General features: G+C 37.5%; 3 protein-coding genes and 1 pseudogene across 4 annotated transcripts; 3 read left to right on the forward strand and 1 right to left on the reverse strand.

The window, feature by feature from the left end:
* Window positions 1-34: 34 nt before the first annotated feature.
* LOC117790132 (peroxisomal carnitine O-octanoyltransferase) lies at window positions 35-3,132 on the forward strand. Its single transcript, XM_034629422.1, has 6 exons — window positions 35-181; window positions 478-866; window positions 929-1,726; window positions 2,039-2,169; window positions 2,234-2,650; window positions 2,711-3,132. Exons 2-6 carry the CDS (start codon window positions 489-491, stop codon window positions 2,841-2,843), a joined length of 1,857 nt encoding a protein of 618 aa, XP_034485313.1. The 5' UTR covers window positions 35-181; window positions 478-488; the 3' UTR covers window positions 2,844-3,132.
* Window positions 3,133-3,151: 19 nt separating this feature from the next.
* On the reverse strand, window positions 3,152-6,576 carry LOC117790130 (histone-lysine N-methyltransferase 2D). 2 transcript variants are annotated; one of them, XM_034629421.1, is made up of 2 exons: window positions 4,987-6,576; window positions 3,152-4,788 (listed from the first exon to the last, which is right to left on the reverse strand). In XM_034629421.1, exons 1-2 carry the CDS (start codon window positions 6,346-6,348, stop codon window positions 3,745-3,747), a joined length of 2,406 nt encoding a protein of 801 aa, XP_034485312.1. In that variant the 5' UTR covers window positions 6,349-6,576; the 3' UTR covers window positions 3,152-3,744. The 2 variants fall into 2 exon arrangements, with proteins under 2 accessions (XP_034485312.1, XP_034485311.1); XM_034629420.1 differs by having other exon boundaries at window positions 3,152-6,576.
* Window positions 6,577-13,954: 7,378 nt separating this feature from the next.
* On the forward strand, window positions 13,955-15,298 carry LOC117792026 (odorant receptor 59b-like). Its single transcript, XM_034631978.1, has 3 exons — window positions 13,955-14,733; window positions 14,795-15,152; window positions 15,228-15,298. The coding sequence occupies exons 1-3, from the start codon at window positions 13,955-13,957 to the stop codon at window positions 15,294-15,296; spliced, it is 1,206 nt and encodes a 401-aa protein (XP_034487869.1). The 3' UTR covers window positions 15,297-15,298.
* A 2,209-nt stretch (window positions 15,299-17,507) lies between these two features.
* On the forward strand, window positions 17,508-18,843 carry LOC117792079 (annotated as a pseudogene).

The raw sequence follows: 18,843 nt of genomic DNA on the forward strand, positions 1-18,843 counted from the left end.
AGAGTGAGTGTGAACTTTTATCTAGCTTTTAATAAAAGTAATCTGTCTAGCAGCTGGACTTCACGCCTACCGAACTTTGCTGTGTCCCGGCGTCTATCGATGAGTGTTTAGTTGCTTGACGGCATTTGCACACTGCGGTTGGCGAAAAACAAACGAGGCGCAACTTCAATTGGATACAAAGGTCAGTCAAGCGACATCAGTCGAATAATTTAATATTTATAGTTCCCGAAATGTTGAATGTATAATCATAAATACCACACACATTACTATATGTATGCAAGTATAAACACAGATACATCAGAGCCGTCTGCACTTGACTTTGGTACTTTGGACCCAAAGTGAAACGAAGTCAAAAATGTTTTTATTTGGTGTTTAGTCTGCGTTATATTTAGCCCACTGTTTATCAGCTTATCAGTTGGACTTACCTAAAACGTCGAGTTAATAACAGTGCCATATTGACCCAATTTGAATCTGTAGAATCGACCAAAATGGATCGCACAAGCCTTTTTGTTGCGGACAAGGAAGATGGAGACACCTTCTCCTTTGACCAGGCTCTGCCATCGCTTCCGTTGCCGAAACTTCGAGACACCATGGAGCGATATTACACCAGCTTGCTGCCCTTTGGCACTCCAGAGGAGCTGGCCAAAACCCGCACGGTTATCGAGGAGTTCGAAAAGGGAGTCGGGGGTCAATTGCAGGCGATGCTTGAGAAGCGTGCAGGAAACATGAAGAATTGGCTGGGTAGTTGGTGGGAGGATTATGGTTACCATTTGCTACGGATGCCTCTCTTGCCATATCAAATCATGGCCATGCCTTGCCAGCTGAATTTGGTGGGCATTCCACAATCGTCCGATTATATGCTCAAGGTGAGAATCTGTCAGAGATCTATCAAATTAGCACTCGACTAAATCTTGATATTCCTTTTTAGAGTCTTGCCCGCCAAATTTATCATTCGCTTGAGTTCTGGGATCTGACCCGTAAGGGCACGATGAAGCCACTTTCATCCAACGGCGGCAAGATTAAATACTCCTCGGAGCTATGCAAGTTCTTTTATTCCACGTCACGTGTGCCGGGCCTGGAACAGGATCATATTGAGAAGCATTTCCTCACCAAATCGGAGGGAACTACACCTACGCACATGTTGATTGGGGCCAAAGGTCGCCAGTTTGCCATAAATTGTGTACATGAGGATGACACCATTCTTACGGCAGCAGAGATTTTGGTTACCCTGCAGCGTCTACGCAGCATCCTCGACTATGAGCCGGAAGGAGACGGCGTCTCAGCTCTGACTCATGATGATCGAACCACTTGGGCTCAGAATCGCAACCGCTTGATGGAGATTTCTGAAGCCAACAAGGAGACACTGCGGCTGGTGGAGAGCTCTTGCATTGTCATTTGCTGGGATGAGCATACACCTGCAGACAGTGAGGAGTCCTCACAGCTCTCCATTTATGGCGACTATCATTCCCGTTGGGCTGATCGCAGCAGTTGCATTGTTGCCTTCAAGAATGGCCATTATGTGTACACTGGGGAGCACAGCTGCTATGATGGAACTCTCAGTGCCAGCTTTGCCACATTTATGCAATTCAGTTTCTTTGAAGTTCCCGAGCCGGATTGGAGCGAGGCCGAGCAGTCCCAGGTAAAGGAGATTAAGGAACTCAAGTTCCAGCTGGATGATACTGTCAAATCTGAGATTAAACGTGTTCTCAAAGAGGTCGATGAGCGGGTAAGTCAATTGAAACATCAAGTTTTAAAATAAAAATTGCGATATATCAACTAAACTTTTATTATCTTGGTTCAAACCCATTTTATATTTAAAAAAAGAACAGTTGACTTAATTTATATTAAAATTATGAAAAACTATATAAAATTTAAAATTGAGTATAGGTATATTAGGTTTAAATTTTTAATAAAAAAAATTACTAAAAACATCTAATTTTGATGTTTTTTTAATAAACACCCGAAATAAAAGTGTTATCCGTGATATTTTAGAATTTTTGATTATTTTTATTATAATTTTTTTTATATATTTTCTTAGGGAATTGATGTTACTGTCACCTTTACGGTCTTCGAAGACTACGGAAAGGAGTTTATGAAGGACATGAAGTTGCATCCCGATTCTTTTGTGCAGGTGCTTCTGCAATGGACCTACTACCAGATGCACCAGGAGTAAGCGCGTCACTCCGTCATTTGTGCTGACAAACATTTTATAAATGCCATTTTTTGGTTTCAGGATCGCACCTACCTATGAGACAGCTCTGATGCGCCATTTCTACAACGGACGTACAGAGACTCTGCGCTCCTGCACCAGTGCAGTATTTGAGTTTCTCAAGGCCTCGTCCAGTGAAGCCACCACTGACGCCCAGTTGATAAAGGCTTTTCGTGCCGCTGTAAATGAGCACAGACACTTAATGGACGAGGCTCGCAAGGGTCACGGAATTGATAGACATCTGTTTGGACTGTGGTGCGCTGCCTACGAGAATAAGATGGACATTCCCGCCCTCTACGATGATCCCTTGTATGCCAAAAGTGGGGGAGGTGGCAATTTTGTATTATCCACCAGCACACTGGGCTTTACAGCCAATGTGGGTTTTGTGGCTCCCATGACTTTTGATGGTTATGGTGTATTCTACGCAATTACATCGGATGCGTAAGTCCTGTCACATCTAGTTCATCGATCAATATTTAATTTATTGTATTTGCTTTATAGTATCTACATCAATACGACTGCATATCGTGACAGCATCAAAACCAGTGCTCGAAAGTATAATATCATCTTCAAGGAGTCGTTCCGTCGCATACGTAGTCTCCTGGAGCAGCTGAAGACTGAATCAAATTTATAAATCATTCAATTCCATTTGACAATATTGTTCAGTACCCTACACTCTAGTCACCATGAAAACAGATCGCAATTCGTATGCATTCCAAATGGAACCCTTATCATAAACATATGCTGATTGCGAGCTGCCTCTTTCAACTTAATTGCTCTTCGAGTGTACCTCAATTTAGAATAGTTTCAACCGAATCTATTTCTGGTTCTGACTGGACGATAATGCATTTTCTTACTTATCTATAAGTTTTAAAGTTTTTTGTGTATCTTGTTCGATTAAAAGATCAAATGTAAATGCTAAAGAGTATGTTTTTCTTTACAACTTTTATTTAAATTCAATGTCGAATGATTAATTACATTTCACGATAATTCAACTTTAAAATGCAACTATATATTTATGAGTAAGCATATTATATAAGGGAGCCAGCGACAAGGCTGGATAAAATTCATTTCACTTGCTAAATGAGCTGCTCGGCATACGATCCAATTACTGCAAATAGTACACGGTAGCAATATGATGAACTCTAGGTTATGCATTACAATTACTAGACGTTAGTTCGTTCGATTAAGTGCTGCTATTACTAATTACAACTTTGTTCCTACTGCACATTGCGGACTGGCATTGCGCTTCTACAAAAAAATCCAAGAAAAGTCACAGACTCTTCGCAAAGAAACAAATCAAAAACTCATTGCAGCAGCGATGTTGAGGATTAGCTCGATTTGTTGAACTAGTGGGCGTGGTAGTAGCCAACATGAGACGGCAGCATTGTGTAGCCACTCGGCAGTAGATCGCTTGTGTGGCGTCCTTGTCGGTATTGCTGTGGCTGTGGCGGTGTCTGAGGTTGAGGTTGAGGCAGTGGCATTTGCAGCTGCCTCTGCCCCTCCTGCTGCCGTTGGTTGGCATAAACGTGCACTCATTCTTGCCCAGGCACTGCAATGGCCTGATGAGTCTGTTCGGCAGTTATGGGCTGACCCACAGTCATATTGCTATTGGGATCCTCGCTAGCTGATTTTGTGCCTGTTGCCTCTCCAGCACCTGTGAGTGTGGGCGGTGGCTGGAACGCCGGACGTTGCACAAACATATTGTCAATGATGTGATCAATGTTGTCGGAGCTGCCGCTGGCTTCATCACTCTTTGGATTGACATTGGCGTTGCCTGCAATGCGGCTCTTGTGCTTCTCCGATGGTGGTAAAATGGGAATCGCATTGGTGGGACGTCGCTGAGGGAGTACAGCGGGGCGTGTAGTGGTCTGTGGTGGTGGCACAAAGTATGTGGTCCCACCGACGGTATTGAAGTTTTGGTGATAGTTCATGGACGATGGCCCCTGTGTTGGCTGGGCAGCTGGTTGAGTGGCCAGAGGAGCTGCCTGGGGTTGTTGTGTGGCTGCCGTTTGTGCCTGTGCATAAGCCACAGCCGCTGGCGGAGGCGGCAAATAGGCAGCATTGGCCGGATTGACATATGGCGCCTGTGGCACTGCTACGGGAACCGATACCGATACGGGTACAGGCACCGCCTCCCCGCCGGTTACATAATAAGGTGCACCCTGTGCCTGTGGATATGCTGTGGTTGTTGCCGCATGCTTGGGCTGTGATGTCGACACCGCTGTTGGCGGTGCTGGTCCCAATTGCAGTGTCTGAAGCTGCGCCTGCAGCTCCTGCTGTTGATAGGCAATCTGCATCAGCATATGCGGATCCTGCAGCATTATTTGTGACTGTTGCTGCTGCTGTTGTTGCTGCTGCTGCTGCTGCTGTAATTGCAATTGTTGTTGCATTTGCTGTTCGGCAAGATGTTGCTGCTGCTGTGTGGCCTCATGTTGGGTTCGTCTCAGACTTGAGTAGCGCTTGGGTCCATTTCTCTGTTCAGCTGGCAACTGTTGTTGCTGCTGCTGTTGTTGCTGCTGCTGTTGTTGCTGCTGCTGTTGCTGAGCCAGTTGCAATTGCTGTTGTTGTTGTTGTTGGTTCTGGGAGGCTAGTGAGTGCATTTGCACGCTTCCCACATGACTTGGATCGTTGCGTTGTTGCACCTGCTGCAAACGTTGCGATAAGTTCGAGGTGACCAATGGCGTCTGCTGCTGCTGCTGCTGTTTCTGTTGCACCGACGACGACATGTGTTTTTGTTGCTGCTGCTGTTGTTGTGGTTGCTGTTGTTGTTGCTGATGCTGCAGCTGCTGCTGTTGTTGTTGTGGTTGCCTCTGTTGTTGCTGCTGCTGCTGCTGCTGTTGTTGTTGCTGTTGTGACTGTGGTGACTGCACATCATTCATCTGCTTGGACACACCATTTGATCTGTTTGCTACTGTCTTCTGATGATAATCTCTCTCCGCTCGCTGATCCACGTAATCACGATGCTCGCCACGAGAATGTGAAGCACGATTTGATTTCTGTTTAAACTCCATGGCATTCTGACGACTTGAGGCACCGCTTGATCCACCACTGTGACCACCATTCGACCTGCCATAATTGCGATTTTTGGCATCACGATCACGGGGTTCCTGCGATCCTGATTTGGGTGGCAATGGAACACTTCCAGTGCCCGGAGCACTGCCATGCTGCTTCTCATTGCCACTGGCCAGAAGGGAACGACGCTCTCCACGATTCTCCTTCTCATCGCGAGATGTCGATGTGCGTGGTCCGCGAATCTTGCTGCTGTTGCTGGTGCTACTGCGTTCGTTGAGCGCTGGAAAGTCTTGAGGACGCGGTAACTTGCGCTCCTTGTTGCTGGCCTTGAGGTAGGCCTGCTCATCCTCCCAGTTTCTTGAGTATTTGCTTGGACCGCGTCCGTAACGTCTGCGCCTGCGAGCTCGTGGTGCTGCATCTTCATTGCGGATGTCATAGCCATAGGTTTGCAATAGTTCGGCACGTGACTTGGGTGCTTGTTCGTTGGCCTCGAAGCGATCGTGGGACCAACGATCACCGCCGGATGCGGGTTGCCATTTCTTCATTGTTTTCGAAGCCTGCGAGATTGTGGGGGTCTGACCAGAGGGCGTGGCACCTGTGGCAATGACGCCATTACCCATATCACTGGCACTCGGCTCCACAATGGCTCCACATTGGCCGCTGTCGCTGGCCGTATCCACGACTCCGTCGCCCTCCGTTTCGGCAGTACGATCGTCGTGTTCGTAGAATGTGCCACGTTTCGGTATGTACTGTGGATTACTGCGATCCTCGTCCACCTTCTTCTGTGCCTCACTATCCGCAGCGTTTCGATCCATCCCATTGCCGCTGACTGTTCCGCTTCCCAACTCATCCTCGTCCTCATCAGTCTCGCTGCCAGCATCATCGTCATCGGTTTCAGTTTCCTCTTCGCTGGAGCTTTCGTCGTCATAGTCCTCTCCCCCCTCCAGGTCACTGGCGGTGTCATATTCCGAGTCATGGGGATGGGAGTTGCTCGAGGGTTCCTGTGTCGGTGAGGTGCCCAGCTCAGCTGTGCTGCTACTGGCACCGCCCGTTTCACTAACGTTTGGTGATGAGACGGGTATATCGGTCGGTGCGGTCGCCGTCATTTTTTCAACATCGGCCATCGCAAGTCGATTCTTCGATTTTTTTTGTTGCTGTCACTGCAAATGTTTATCACAGAAATTCGTGTACAACTCCTCAAGACCCACACACACACGTAATTTATACGTGAATCGTTCTTCTTTTTGCACTGCTGTGTATTTTCTAGAAATGCTTTGAATAATTTTTAATTAATATGCAAGAAGATTCTTCTTTTCACCAGTTTTCTTCCACAACAACGCAATCAGAAAATAGAAAGTGTCTAGAGTTGACTATTTGCTCCGCATATTTTGCAGAGTTGTCAGCTGGCCGGTATAAATTTAATTCACAATAAATAACATGAATGCAGCAAACTTAACAGATTTACTCCACACTCAACAGATTAACATTATGTTAATTTAATTCGAAAGATTGTTACAGCCTCTGATGACAATTTGGCCTTTTTTCGAAGTGATTTGTCCTATTTTTAACTGCTTTAGACGGGAAAAATCTCAAACATCCTCTATCCGAAAATCTGTCCCTTACTTTAGATAGTATTCACCTAACTAGTCACTATTGGTTTGACCGTATTAGTACTGCCTTGGTCAATTGCAGAAGTAGAGAGGGTGTTCAGTCAAGTTAATTTAGCAATAACAAAATTAAGAAACCGTCTTGAAATAGAGAAGTTAAATGCTATTTTAACCATAAGGTACATGTGTATATTATACAGTTTTTCAATTATATGTTTATGCATATTATATGTTCTGAAGATTCGGATTGTGTCGGCACAAGTCTTGTTGCCATCTTTATCAATAACCTGACAAATACCTAAAGAAAATTGGAGCCAAGGCAACCGAGGAGAAAATATTAGTTTCAAAATAATCAGGGATGCCCTCAAACTGTTAAATTAAACAAATAAAAAAATTTGTCATATTTTCTGTCCAATTTTTTTTTTGTCAGCCATATTTTTCCCTGTTTTGTTTGGTTGTTGGCATCACTGGTTACAGCAACGGTTCCGGCTTAAAAATGGCCGGCGAGCAATGCAAATGTGAACTTATTTTTAGTTCATTAAGCATTAGTTCCAATTTAGATAAAATTAAGTTCTTAATTTTGTAAGGTTTGGAAGTTTGTTAGACCGCGGGGAAAGAAGTTGTATAATTTAATTTTAATAGTATCCGAAATTCAACATAAATTCTGCAAAACTTTCCAGACGTTCAAACTATCAGTAGCTGCAATTTGATCTGAAAATAGGAATTGACCTTTTCCGGGAACTAGTGCTGCTTTTTCTGGGATTCAAGGCTGCCACACTGTTGTGACTGGCTCGGGAAGATCTCAAATAGGCGCGATTTAAATTCACAAACTTAAACAGCAAACAATTGTTAAAAAAAAAAATGATGGCAAATCTTATTAAATTCGAAATTAAACAAAGTAAAGGTGAGTGTTGAAAGATCTTCACCCCTAGGGGACAGAAATAACAAATTAATTCATTAAAAAAAATCAGAAACTTGACAAAATTCTGCAAAAACAAAAACTACAGTTTTTTTTTTAAACATTTTTACTTGGCCGGCTTTGTCATTCATATCTAAAGCACAAGGTGAATGTTAGTAAGGAAAAGACTAAGGCGGAGCAAAAACGACGCATTTTTAACGACACTATGGTTTTTTCCCGTTATTTTTTTTTTTGGCATAAAGTATATTTTTGTTTGTGTAATATTTAAAATATTGTTGGTATATGTACACCCTAGTTAGATAAAACAAGTGGAAAAGGCTATAGTTGAGATCCCGACCATAGGATACCCGTTACTTATTTTAATATATATAAAAATACTTTAAAGAAATTACTTGTATTACTTTGAAAATAATAAATTGCCATAACTGCCGCTCTACTTGTCCGATCTTGATGCGATTTAGTGGGACAATCACTGCGGACGGCAGTCCGCGCTAGTGACGAAAGCAGCACGAAGGATGCGAAATGCGACTAGCAATATATACAGCTAATATGGAAAATTTGCTACGACTGTCTGATCAGATCGAGTTATATACTGATCGAAGTTCTAAAAAAATGACATGCTAAAACTTTTTCCAACTCAAGTGGTTCATGAGATAAGGGGGTGTAAGTGGGTGGAGCAAAATGTAAATGATTGCCGCTAATGGGGCCGTTGAGGCGTTTTGGTAAAATATTTTATTTTTTTTTTAATTTTTTATCAAAAATAAGCGTCGATTGATACCTCGATTACCCAAATCCGACAACTTGTTCAATAAATATATAAATTTGAAATAATATGTGCGGCAAACTACTTGAAAAGGTCACCAAGGCGTTGGACTACCATATGGGAAGCGATCCTGGCGCTCAGAAATAGATGGGCAAGGGCAACATAAACAAAACTGAATACACAATAGATAAGAAATAACTCCATCACATAAGACTCAATAACTCAATGAGAAGAAAAGAGTAAAGAATACTCTAACACAATAGTGATAGTGATGGCCAAAGGACAGATTTTGGTACATAAGATAACCTATAAAACCCCATACAAATCAATAAACGATGTCAGTTCTTTAACAAACGCGTGAGTATTTTTACTTAGAGATTGGCAAGCGTGCTTACATACTAGTTCTGACGTTGCGACTAACATCGCGACAAAGTTCAAGTACAGATTTGCATGCAGTTTTGTCTGTTTGTTTGTTTGCCTGTATCAAAGCGCTAAAAAAGCTTAAATTTAATGATGGGGATCTATTCTTTTTCGAAAATCTAGAAATGTTTGCTCTACGAATTTTTGAAAAACCGCGAGTTTAGCGAAAAAACGCTAAAATTGAAACCCCAACAGTTTCCAAGCCATAAAGGCTACACATATGACCTATATATCGTTGGAAAGGTATTTTAGGGCTTTTAGGCGTACTTCTAAACTTTTTTTCTAAAGTGCTCAAGTATTATTTTACTGGTGAATAAAGGTTTTTCAGCTTACATTTAGGCGATTTGTGATAAAACGGCTCTATCGATTTTTATTTATTTATAAGTTATTATTATTATTAATTATTTATTATTCAATATGTTGTAATACATAAAGTTTCGCGTTTTTTGGTATATGATACATAAAAATTGGCTGAGGGGCTTGGAAGATATTACTTGTTAACTGCCTATATATGCAAAATGTATATAAGAGCGCTAATAATATCAGCTTATTTGTGTGACATTGGCGGGAAAAATTTCACAACTTTGAGAGCTTTTTCTAGCGAAAGTTTCCACAAAAATGAAAAGTGTTATTTATGTCAATGTTATTTGTTTGGTACAATCGTTCCGTAATTTGTTAAGTGTATTTTCAAAATCACCAGTCACACTAGTTATACAGGGGTGCCACAGAAATCACTTCAGGTTGAATTTCACTAGGCATCAGCCCACATCTGAATTAAATCAAATCGACTTTTTTGGATAGATATGGGTCCTGAAACGACGAAAAACATTTTTTTTCTATAGCATATTTTTTTCCGAATTTCGAAAATTTTGCTTTTTTTCTTGCCGTTTTTTAGAGGTGCTCCCACTTTTGTCATCATTACTCGAGAATGCCAAAACCGATTTTCAAAAGCTTTAATTTTCCTGAAAGCTTATTAATATATAATTCATCAATACACAGTCAAAGATTTAAAACAGTAGTTTAGGAGCTATTAATTTTTGATTTAAGAAAATATTTTTTCTTAAGCTATTTTTTTTTTTTTAGCTTTTTTACTTTAAAATTCAAGGAAAACTCGAAAAACTTTCTGAACTTCGGTTTTATATATCCCTACCAAATTTGATTAAAATCGGATTCAATATAGATGCTATAGGAACGATCGGTCAAAAATCAAGCTTTAGTATAAAAAACTTTTATTTTTGGATATATCTCAATCAAACTCATGATTTTGTTTTTTTAATTGCCCTTTACAACTTTACCAAATTTGATAGAAATTTGAAAACTATCTCATATAGCTTCCATAGGAACCATCGATACGAACGGTCGATAAACAACATTTTGTATGAAAAACTTTTTAATTTAAAAAATTTTCTGTACCAAACTTACCTTTTGCCGTCTCTCCAAAGATTTTAACGGTAAACATACTTATCGATGGGTAATTTATATATATATAGAAATAAATTTAATAGTTCAAATGATCATCTTAAATGCATATTCTGTCAGTTTAGTTAAAATATCTCAAAAAACTAAAAAGTTCGTTCCTATATGATATAGATGACCGATTTGATCCAACTTTGGTCATAATGTGTAAGACAATAACAAATTCAAATTCTGTGAGCTTGGTTAGGAAATCTCAAAAAACACAAAAAAATTTTCATACTAAAGGTCATGCCGCTCTACAAGAAAGTCATAAAGAAAAAGAAAAGCATGCATAGATATGAAATTTTATTACATCTCCGTTTTTCCATAGATTTTAATGAATTAAATCCTAAACGTCGCGACGCTCAATTAATGCAGTTTTGCAAAAAAAAATTAAAACCGAAGTGCAGAAATGTTTTCGAGTTTTCCTTGAATTTAAAAGTAAAAAAAAGCTAAAAATAAAGATAAAGAAAACAACATTTTCTTAATTCAAAAATTAATAGCTCTTAAACTATTACTCTTAGATTGTGTGTGGATGAATTACAGATATATTCATTTGCTTTCAGGAAAAGTCAAGATTTTTTAAATAGATTGTGGCATTTTTGAGTAATGACGACAAAAGTGGCCGCACCTCTAAAAAACGACAAGAAAAACAAACAAATTTTAAAAAATTCTAAAAAAAGAACTCTGCCATAGAAAAAAAAATTGTTTTTTGTCGTTTGGGGCCCCATATATATCCAAAAAAGTAGGTTTGGTTCAATTCAAAAGAAAAAGTCAAAATTTGTTGCCTAGTGTTTTATTCCGATGTGCCAAAGAGCAATCCCTAGTCCGTTTTAGATTTTCGGTGTCAGGGTCAGCGCTACCATATTTCTTAATCAGAATTCGAAGTAGGTTTTTTAAAAATACATATGGAACCACTTTTGTTTTCTTGAAATTAAGCGTAAAAAAAATTGCTCTTTTAAGGTAAAACAAGTTTTACCGCAAAATTCTTTTACTTATTGTGGAATTTGTAAAAACATTTGTGTGTAGTTCTACTTTTGACAGGTGGTATCGCCTTTAAATCGTCATCAGCATCACTCGAAGTTCTGTGGCACCTCGGAAATTTCAGCGTGGAAATGCTTTCAGAGGAATTAAATTTCACTAGTGATTTCTGTGGCACCCCTGATAGTGAAGTTGTTTCATGGATCAATAACAAAGACGGGCCCATTTTACTACTTTTTCTTAATGCATTTGCCATTTCACTAGCATTAAAAATAGTAGTGATAATAAAAAATTTTTTAATAAGCATTGGACATAAAATTCCATTGAATTGTTTTTTTTTTTGCACTGAATATTTTTAGTGAAATTAGAATTTAATAATCATTATAATTGAATATTTTGAAATAATTAAATTTGGAAATTTGGTACTTTAAATTAATGTTAATAGATATTAAAAAAACTATAAAGTTTTTAAAAAAATATTTTTAAATTTTTTAAAAACGTTAACAATATGTTAAAAATTATACAAATTTTAAATTTAAAAATAAAGTTAAATATTTTATTGCAAAAATAAAGTTTAAATTTTGTTTACAGTTTAATAAATGTTAAAAATAAAAAAATTGTTAACCCTATCAATATTTTTTCACGATTCTATAATTTCTTAACATTTTTCTGATTTTTAAGTTTTTTTTTTAAATTTTTATTGCTTAAAATGAGCATTTTAACATCTCTGATTCAGCACTTTTGCATAGCAAAGCTTTACAAAAAATGTTAAACAAAAAGGTATGAACAAAAGTGTACAGATTAATGGGAAGCTAATTATTGTTGCCTTAATTTGACGCGTTCCAGAAAATAGCGTTTTTCTGATACAAATTGTGTTTTTAAAATATGTATACAAACCAAATTTTGGATTCTATAGCTTTAAATTTAGAGTTAATGCCAAAAAGAAGCAAAATTAAAACCATAGTGCCATGGTGATTTTTCGTGACTATCGTGGTCTGCCGCCTACAGCTGCACTTTCCTTTACTTTTGCAATTCCAATTTAAAACAATTAGTTATACATAGCGAACAATACAAATACACTTATTGATATTGTTGTATTTCTTTAATTGCTCAGTTTGTCTTAAAACACACGTGACTTTCCCTTTAAATAATAAATGCTTGTTAACCCTTGGCAGCTTAATTTATACTGACGAAGGGTATTATTATTATTACTACTAAATATGTAACACATTTATGCAGGCACAAGTTCGTAGGCATGGCTAACAAGTTTTGAATTTATTAAATCCACTCAGGGCGGTTTTCAATGGCCGCATTCACCAGGCACGTTTGCTCCCTGATATTTTTTGAGATACCTCTGATACCAAATTTTGTGTATCATGATACCTGAGCATGTATCATAAAAAAAGACTACTTTGTGCTACTTTCCTGCTCCCGTCGGATTTTTAAACGAAATCGTAAAACGTTTATCGAAAGTTTTCTTTGTTATCAATGTGCAACTGCAGAAGCAGTATTTCAATTACATACAATTTATTTTCATTTATTAGATAGTTTTATTTTATTTTCATATCTTCGCTGTTTATAACTTTCAATATAGATAATTTGATTATCAGCTGTTGGCAGTAGCTTAAAGTTTTTGTGGTACTTGATCAGGGAGCATGTTTTCTGGTCAATTCGACCAATGTTTCTTTATATTTAACTAAAGATATATTTTCTAATTTGACATTAATTTCTATACATTTTACGTCAAAATATCTGTATATCTATTCTCGTGTTTCCTACAAATCTCTAAAAGCAATCAAAAATTCCAAGCAATCAATTCTATACAATTAAAAAAAAAAAATTTTGGAGTCATTAGGTAAAACTTTAAAAATTTTTGCATAACATTAAATTGTTTTAAAATGTTAGAAAACTGAAAGAATTTAAACTTTGAATCTACATTTTTAATGAATTTATTAATTATATAAAACATACTTAAAATTAATAATCTTGTTGAAATTTGAAATTATTTTATGGCAGTCGACAGTGACTTCGGAAATACATGTAACGAAATATGGAATCACTGACCTTTAATGAAATCCGAAATTTTCAAACGGCTGTTCTTAAAACTAAAATGATGGCAAATTTGCTTTGGATTTTGATTTTTTGTTCCTCACCATATGGAAGCACTGGAATGATGAGCATCTTGTAAAATGTTATCTTCGTCTTTCGAAAAAGGGCTCTACTGTTGATTTGCCAACACTCCACAAAGTAGCACCAGTTGACAGTCGTTTTTCTTCGCATAATCTGTAGGCTGATATTCTCACGGCCAAGAAAAAAATTTTTTTGGCAGACTCAAAACTAAAGTGTTCTGCAGTTAGCTGAGAATCAAGACTCTGCAATTCTCTGTTAGGGCACACCATAAGCTAGGGTATAACATATTTGACACCTAAATCACTCCTATTTCGACCTCACAAATTGTTACGTGAATTTAACATCTGTCGAGTTTGGCTATTCATGAATTTACCTTTTCAAACTTCTGCCAATTTCTGCTATTCGAGAGGCTATAAAAACCCTGCTTGTGCAAACTTGGCTTACAGTTGACAAAGATGGCAAAGGAAGAATTCTTCAAGTATATTAACCCAGCACCTCTATCTCAAAGACTGGCAACTCGAGATGGCTGCATCTACATGTATCGGCTTATGAAGTTTATTGGTTGGATACCACCAAAGGAAGGACAACGGCGTTATCTGTACTTTATATGGACATTTACAACGTTCGCATTAGGAACTATTTATCTACCAGTGGGATTTGTCCTAAGCTTCGTTAAGGAGCTCGACAAGTTTACCACAGATGAGTTTCTCACCTCATTGCAGGTGTCCATAAATTCATGCGGTAGTTCAGTAAAGTGTTTAATATTATACATTTATCTGTGGCGTCTCCGCAAGACCGAGAATATCTTAGACGAACTAGATAAACGGATTGTGAAAGACAGGGAACGTCAGAAGGTACACGAAACTGTGGCACTCAGCAATTATATATTCTTAATCTTCACTATCATTTACAACGGCTATATTGGCTATATGTGTCTGTCCTACGTGGCTAGCGGAAGAGCACCTTATTCGGTGTACAATCCATTTTTAGACTGGCGCGACAGTCAAATAAACTTATATATTCAGGCAACCTTTGAGTATATCATTACGTCCATTGCAGTGACACAAAATCAATTATCCGACACATATCTGCTAGTATTTATGATTTTGATTCGCGGCCATTTTAATTTAACAATGGATCGTGTGCGGGATTTACGAACGGATCCCAGCAAGACAGAGGAAGAAAACTACGAGGATATGGTAAACTGCATCAAGGATCACAAGATGATTTTACAGTAAGACTGAGAGACCCTCTTCTAAATTAAATAACTTACAATATTCTTTTTTGATTATCAGATGCTGCAATATGATACGTCCTATTATATCAGGCACGATTTTTGTGCAGTTTGGACTCATCGGCTCCGTGTTGGGACTGTCCCTGATTAACATATTCTTTTTCTCAAATTTATGGCGTGGTTTGGCGTCAATTTTATTTGTTATCGCTGTTTTAATGGAGACATTTCCTTTTTGTTACAACTGCAACTTACTTATTGACGACTGCGAGGAATTTGGAATCCGGATGTTTCAGTCCAATTGGATTGACGCATCTCCGCGCTATAAATCAACTCTTATTCATTTTTTGCATCAAGCCCAGCAGCCGATTGTTTTTATAGCTGGTGGTATTATTCCCATTACGCTGAATAGCAATATTATAGTGAGTGTAGATTCTCAAATTAGGTATATTCAAAGAAATTCTTTAACTAAATAACTTTCTTTTATCTTTTAACAGGTGGCCAAGTTTGCATTCAGCATTTTCACCATAGTACGGGAGATGAATCTTGCCGAACAGTTTAAATAAAAGAGATACAATAATAGTATAAGCACTATTCCGTAAAGACAAATTACTTCTGCAAGTTACAGTTAAATTAGTAGTAAAAGTAGATAAAGTTTTCGTATTCTACATTTTAATACTACATTTGCTTAGTTGCTTAATAAATGTTCAATCTTTCAAAAAGTACTTTATATATTATATCATTATTCAATATTAATAGGGTATTCATCTAAATCAGTTAAATTCATATCACACAAAATAAAAACTTCAAAAACTGACCGGTAGATAGAGAGCTACTCGTGTTTTTAGTTTAAATTTATAAATTTCAATTTTAAGCTAGAGGGAAAGCTATGTTAAAACTACCTATGTACGTTTTTTTAAAAAATTTTTTTTGTTTAGTCCTAAAACAAAAATGTCTTGATAAATAATAGAGAATAAGTTCACATCAAAACATCTTATGCCGTTTTATCACGAAAACTTAATTTAAGCATTTTATCATTTTCGGAGCATTATCGAAGTATTATAGATTATCACTGCGGACGGCAGTTCGCGCTAGTGACGAAAGCAGCACGAAGTGTGCGAAAGGCGACTAGCTATATATACAGCTAATATGGAAAACTTGCTTCGACTGTTCGATCAGATCGAATTATATGCCAATCGAAAGGTTTAGTTCTAACTTACAAAATGACATACAAAAACTTTTTCTAATTCACCTGAGTCATGAGATTCTTATCAAAAATACGTGTCGATTGATACCTCGATGACCCAAATACGACAACTGGTTCAAAGGACAACTAAATTTTAAATTTTTAGTGGTCAAAATGAAATAAAAAAGTTTGTTTGTTTGTCTGTTTCTCTGTTTGTATCAAAGCTCACAAAAAACTTAGATATAATGATGGTGATTTATTGCATTTTGAAATCTAGAAATGTTTGTTCTACGACTTTTTAAAAAATTCGCTAGTTTAGCGGGAATGCGCTAAATCCCGTTAAAATTTAAACCTGAACAGTTTTCAAACCATGGAAGCTACAGATATGTTCTATATATCATTGGAAAGGTGTGGTTGAGGGATTTTAGGCGTACCTTTTTTTAAACTTTTATTCTTAATTACTCAGGTAACGTTTTACAGGTGAAATAATGTTTTTTAGCTTACCTTTTGGAGATTTTTATTAAATTTAAGTATGTCGTAGAACGTAAAATTTTGCGTTTTTCGGTATATGAAAAATAATTTTTGGCTAAGGGGAAAAACTTTTTGGTTTTATGAGATATCTCAACCAAACTGATACAATATGCATTTAACTTGGTTTTATATATCCTGACCAAAGTTAATTCAAATTGGATCATAAAGCTGTCATGGGACCGATCGGTCCAATATTAAGTCTTAGTATGAAAAACTTTTTAGTTTTACGAGATATCGTAACCAAAATAGTAGAACATGCATTTAAGTTAGACTTATAGATACTGACCAAATTTGATATTTTTTGATATTAATAATCCAAATATATATCACGGTTTGTCCTAACTGACTAACTGGTTTTAGTGCAGTCTAAGCGGTAAGACCTGGGAAGCTGAAATTTGGTCACACCATAGCTGAGAGAAAAGGTGTAAGCTTCGGTGTGAAAAATTGTAGATACGGAGCCTTAATAAGAACTATGTAAAATACTCAGATGTATAATTAGCTTTGGCAACAATTATTGACTACGTATATTAATCTCAAAATAGATAAAAGCCAACCATTTTTGTAAACATTAGTATGTTTGTATTAGGTTTAAGAATTGTCTTAAAATACACGCAACGTGTCATTTAAATAATTAAATTAAACAATTATGAAGTAAGGTCGACATTGTACCTTCATTATAAATGCAAGAAAATCCTTGACAAGTTGCTTTATCCTGAAAAAGGTTATTATTATTAAATATACCACTATATCTGTAACACTTTGATAGTCATATTTATTCATAATGATAAGTTTTCCGTTCGGTCTAAAAAGTTTCTGGTTCTCGATATAAAGTACTGCGATTTGTATCTGCTTTGCGTAATTTAGTTATATTCACTGCAAGGTATTAAATATTCGACACCCAGATGATTACGATTCCTGCTAAATATAGACCCCACAAAGAGTTGCGTGAATTTAACATATGTCGGGTTCGGCAATTAAATAAGTTGAATTTTTGAATTTTCGCAATTTTAGAGGCTATAAAAGCCCTGTACTGCGCAAAGTTGGCTAACAGTTGACAAATATGGCAATGAAAGAATTCTTAAAGTACATATATCCAGCACCTCTAACTCAAAAAGTGGAAACTAGAGATGGCTGCATCTACATATATCGGCTTATGAAGCTTATTGGTTGGATACCACCAAAGGAAGGAGTACGGCGTTATCTGTACTTGATCTGGACCTTTACAGCGTTCGCAGTTGGAGCTGTGTATCTACCCGTCGGATTTGTTCTGAGCTATGTTAAGGAGCTCGACAAGTTTACCACAGATGAGTTTCTCACCTCATTGCAGGTGTCGATCAACATATTCGGAAGTTGAGTAAAGTGCATTACATTATACATTTATCTGTGGCGTCTCCGAAATACCGAGGACGTTTTAGATGAGCTAGACAAACGGACTCTTAAGGCCAGTGAACGCCGGAAGGTGCACGAAACTGTGGCACTCAGCAATTATGTATTCCTAATTTTTACTATCATCTACAACGGATATGCGCTTTCTACGTATCTGGTGTATATGGCCAGCGGAAGGCCACCTTGGTCGTTGTACAATCCATTTTTGGCCTGGCGGGACAATCAAATAAACTTATATATTCAGGCAACCTCAGAGTATATCATTATGTCCTTTGCAGTGATATATGAACAGCTATCAGATACTTATCTGCTTGTATTTATGATTTTGATTCGCGGCCATTTCAATATATTAAAGGATCGAGTGCAGAATTTACGAACAAGTGCCAACAAGACGGAGGAACAAGACTACGAGGATTTGGTTAATTGCGTCAAGGATCACAAGATGATTTTGCAGTAAGACTGAAAGTCCGTTTTCCAAAATAAATTCATCACAACATTCTATTTTGATTATCAGATGCTGCAATATGATACGTCCTATAATATCAGGCACGATTTTTGTGCAGTTTGCACTCATCGGCTCTGTGTTGGGACTGGCCCTGATTAATATATTCTTCTTCTCAAATTTATGGCGTGGTCTGGCCTCAGTTATATTCGTTGTCGGTATTCTAATGGAGACATTTCCCTTTTGTTACAACTGCAACTTACTTATTGACGACTGCAAGGAATTTGGAATCCGAATGTTTCAGTCCAATTGGATTGACGCATCTCCGCGCTATAAATCAACTCTTATTCATTTTTTGCATCAAGCCCAGCAGCCGATTGTTTTTATAGCTGGTGGTACTATTCCCATTACGCTGAATAGCAATATCAAAGTGAGTGTGGATTTCCAAATTAGGTGTTCAAAGATACATTGAAAACAAATATTTATTTCTTAAACAGGTGGCCAAGTTCGCATTCAGCATTATCACCATAGTACGGGAGATGAATCTTGCCGAACAGTTTAAATAAAA

Source organism: Drosophila innubila (assembly GCF_004354385.1).
Source record: "Drosophila innubila isolate TH190305 chromosome 3R unlocalized genomic scaffold, UK_Dinn_1.0 2_E_3R, whole genome shotgun sequence".
Classification (NCBI taxonomy): domain Eukaryota; kingdom Metazoa; phylum Arthropoda; class Insecta; order Diptera; family Drosophilidae; genus Drosophila; species Drosophila innubila.

What these genes read in the sequence shown, in the direction of transcription:
- LOC117790132 (XM_034629422.1), top strand. Translation starts at nt 489, where the DNA reads ATGGATCGCACAAGCCTTTTTGTTGCGGACAAGGAAGATGGAGACACC. An exon ending in TCAAAGAGGTCGATGAGCGG is followed by an intron (nt 1,727 to 2,038) that starts GTAAGTCAATTG and finishes ATATTTTCTTAG; the next exon opens with GGAATTGATGTTACTGTCAC. An exon ending in TACGCAATTACATCGGATGC is followed by an intron (nt 2,651 to 2,710) that starts GTAAGTCCTGTC and finishes TTTGCTTTATAG; the next exon opens with TATCTACATCAATACGACTG.
- LOC117790130 (XM_034629420.1), bottom strand. Translation starts at nt 6,348, where the DNA reads ATGGCCGATGTTGAAAAAATGACGGCGACCGCACCGACCGATATACCC.
- LOC117792026 (XM_034631978.1), top strand. Translation starts at nt 13,955, where the DNA reads ATGGCAAAGGAAGAATTCTTCAAGTATATTAACCCAGCACCTCTATCT. An exon ending in GATCACAAGATGATTTTACA is followed by an intron (nt 14,734 to 14,794) that starts GTAAGACTGAGA and finishes TTTGATTATCAG; the next exon opens with ATGCTGCAATATGATACGTC. An exon ending in CGCTGAATAGCAATATTATA is followed by an intron (nt 15,153 to 15,227) that starts GTGAGTGTAGAT and finishes ATCTTTTAACAG; the next exon opens with GTGGCCAAGTTTGCATTCAG.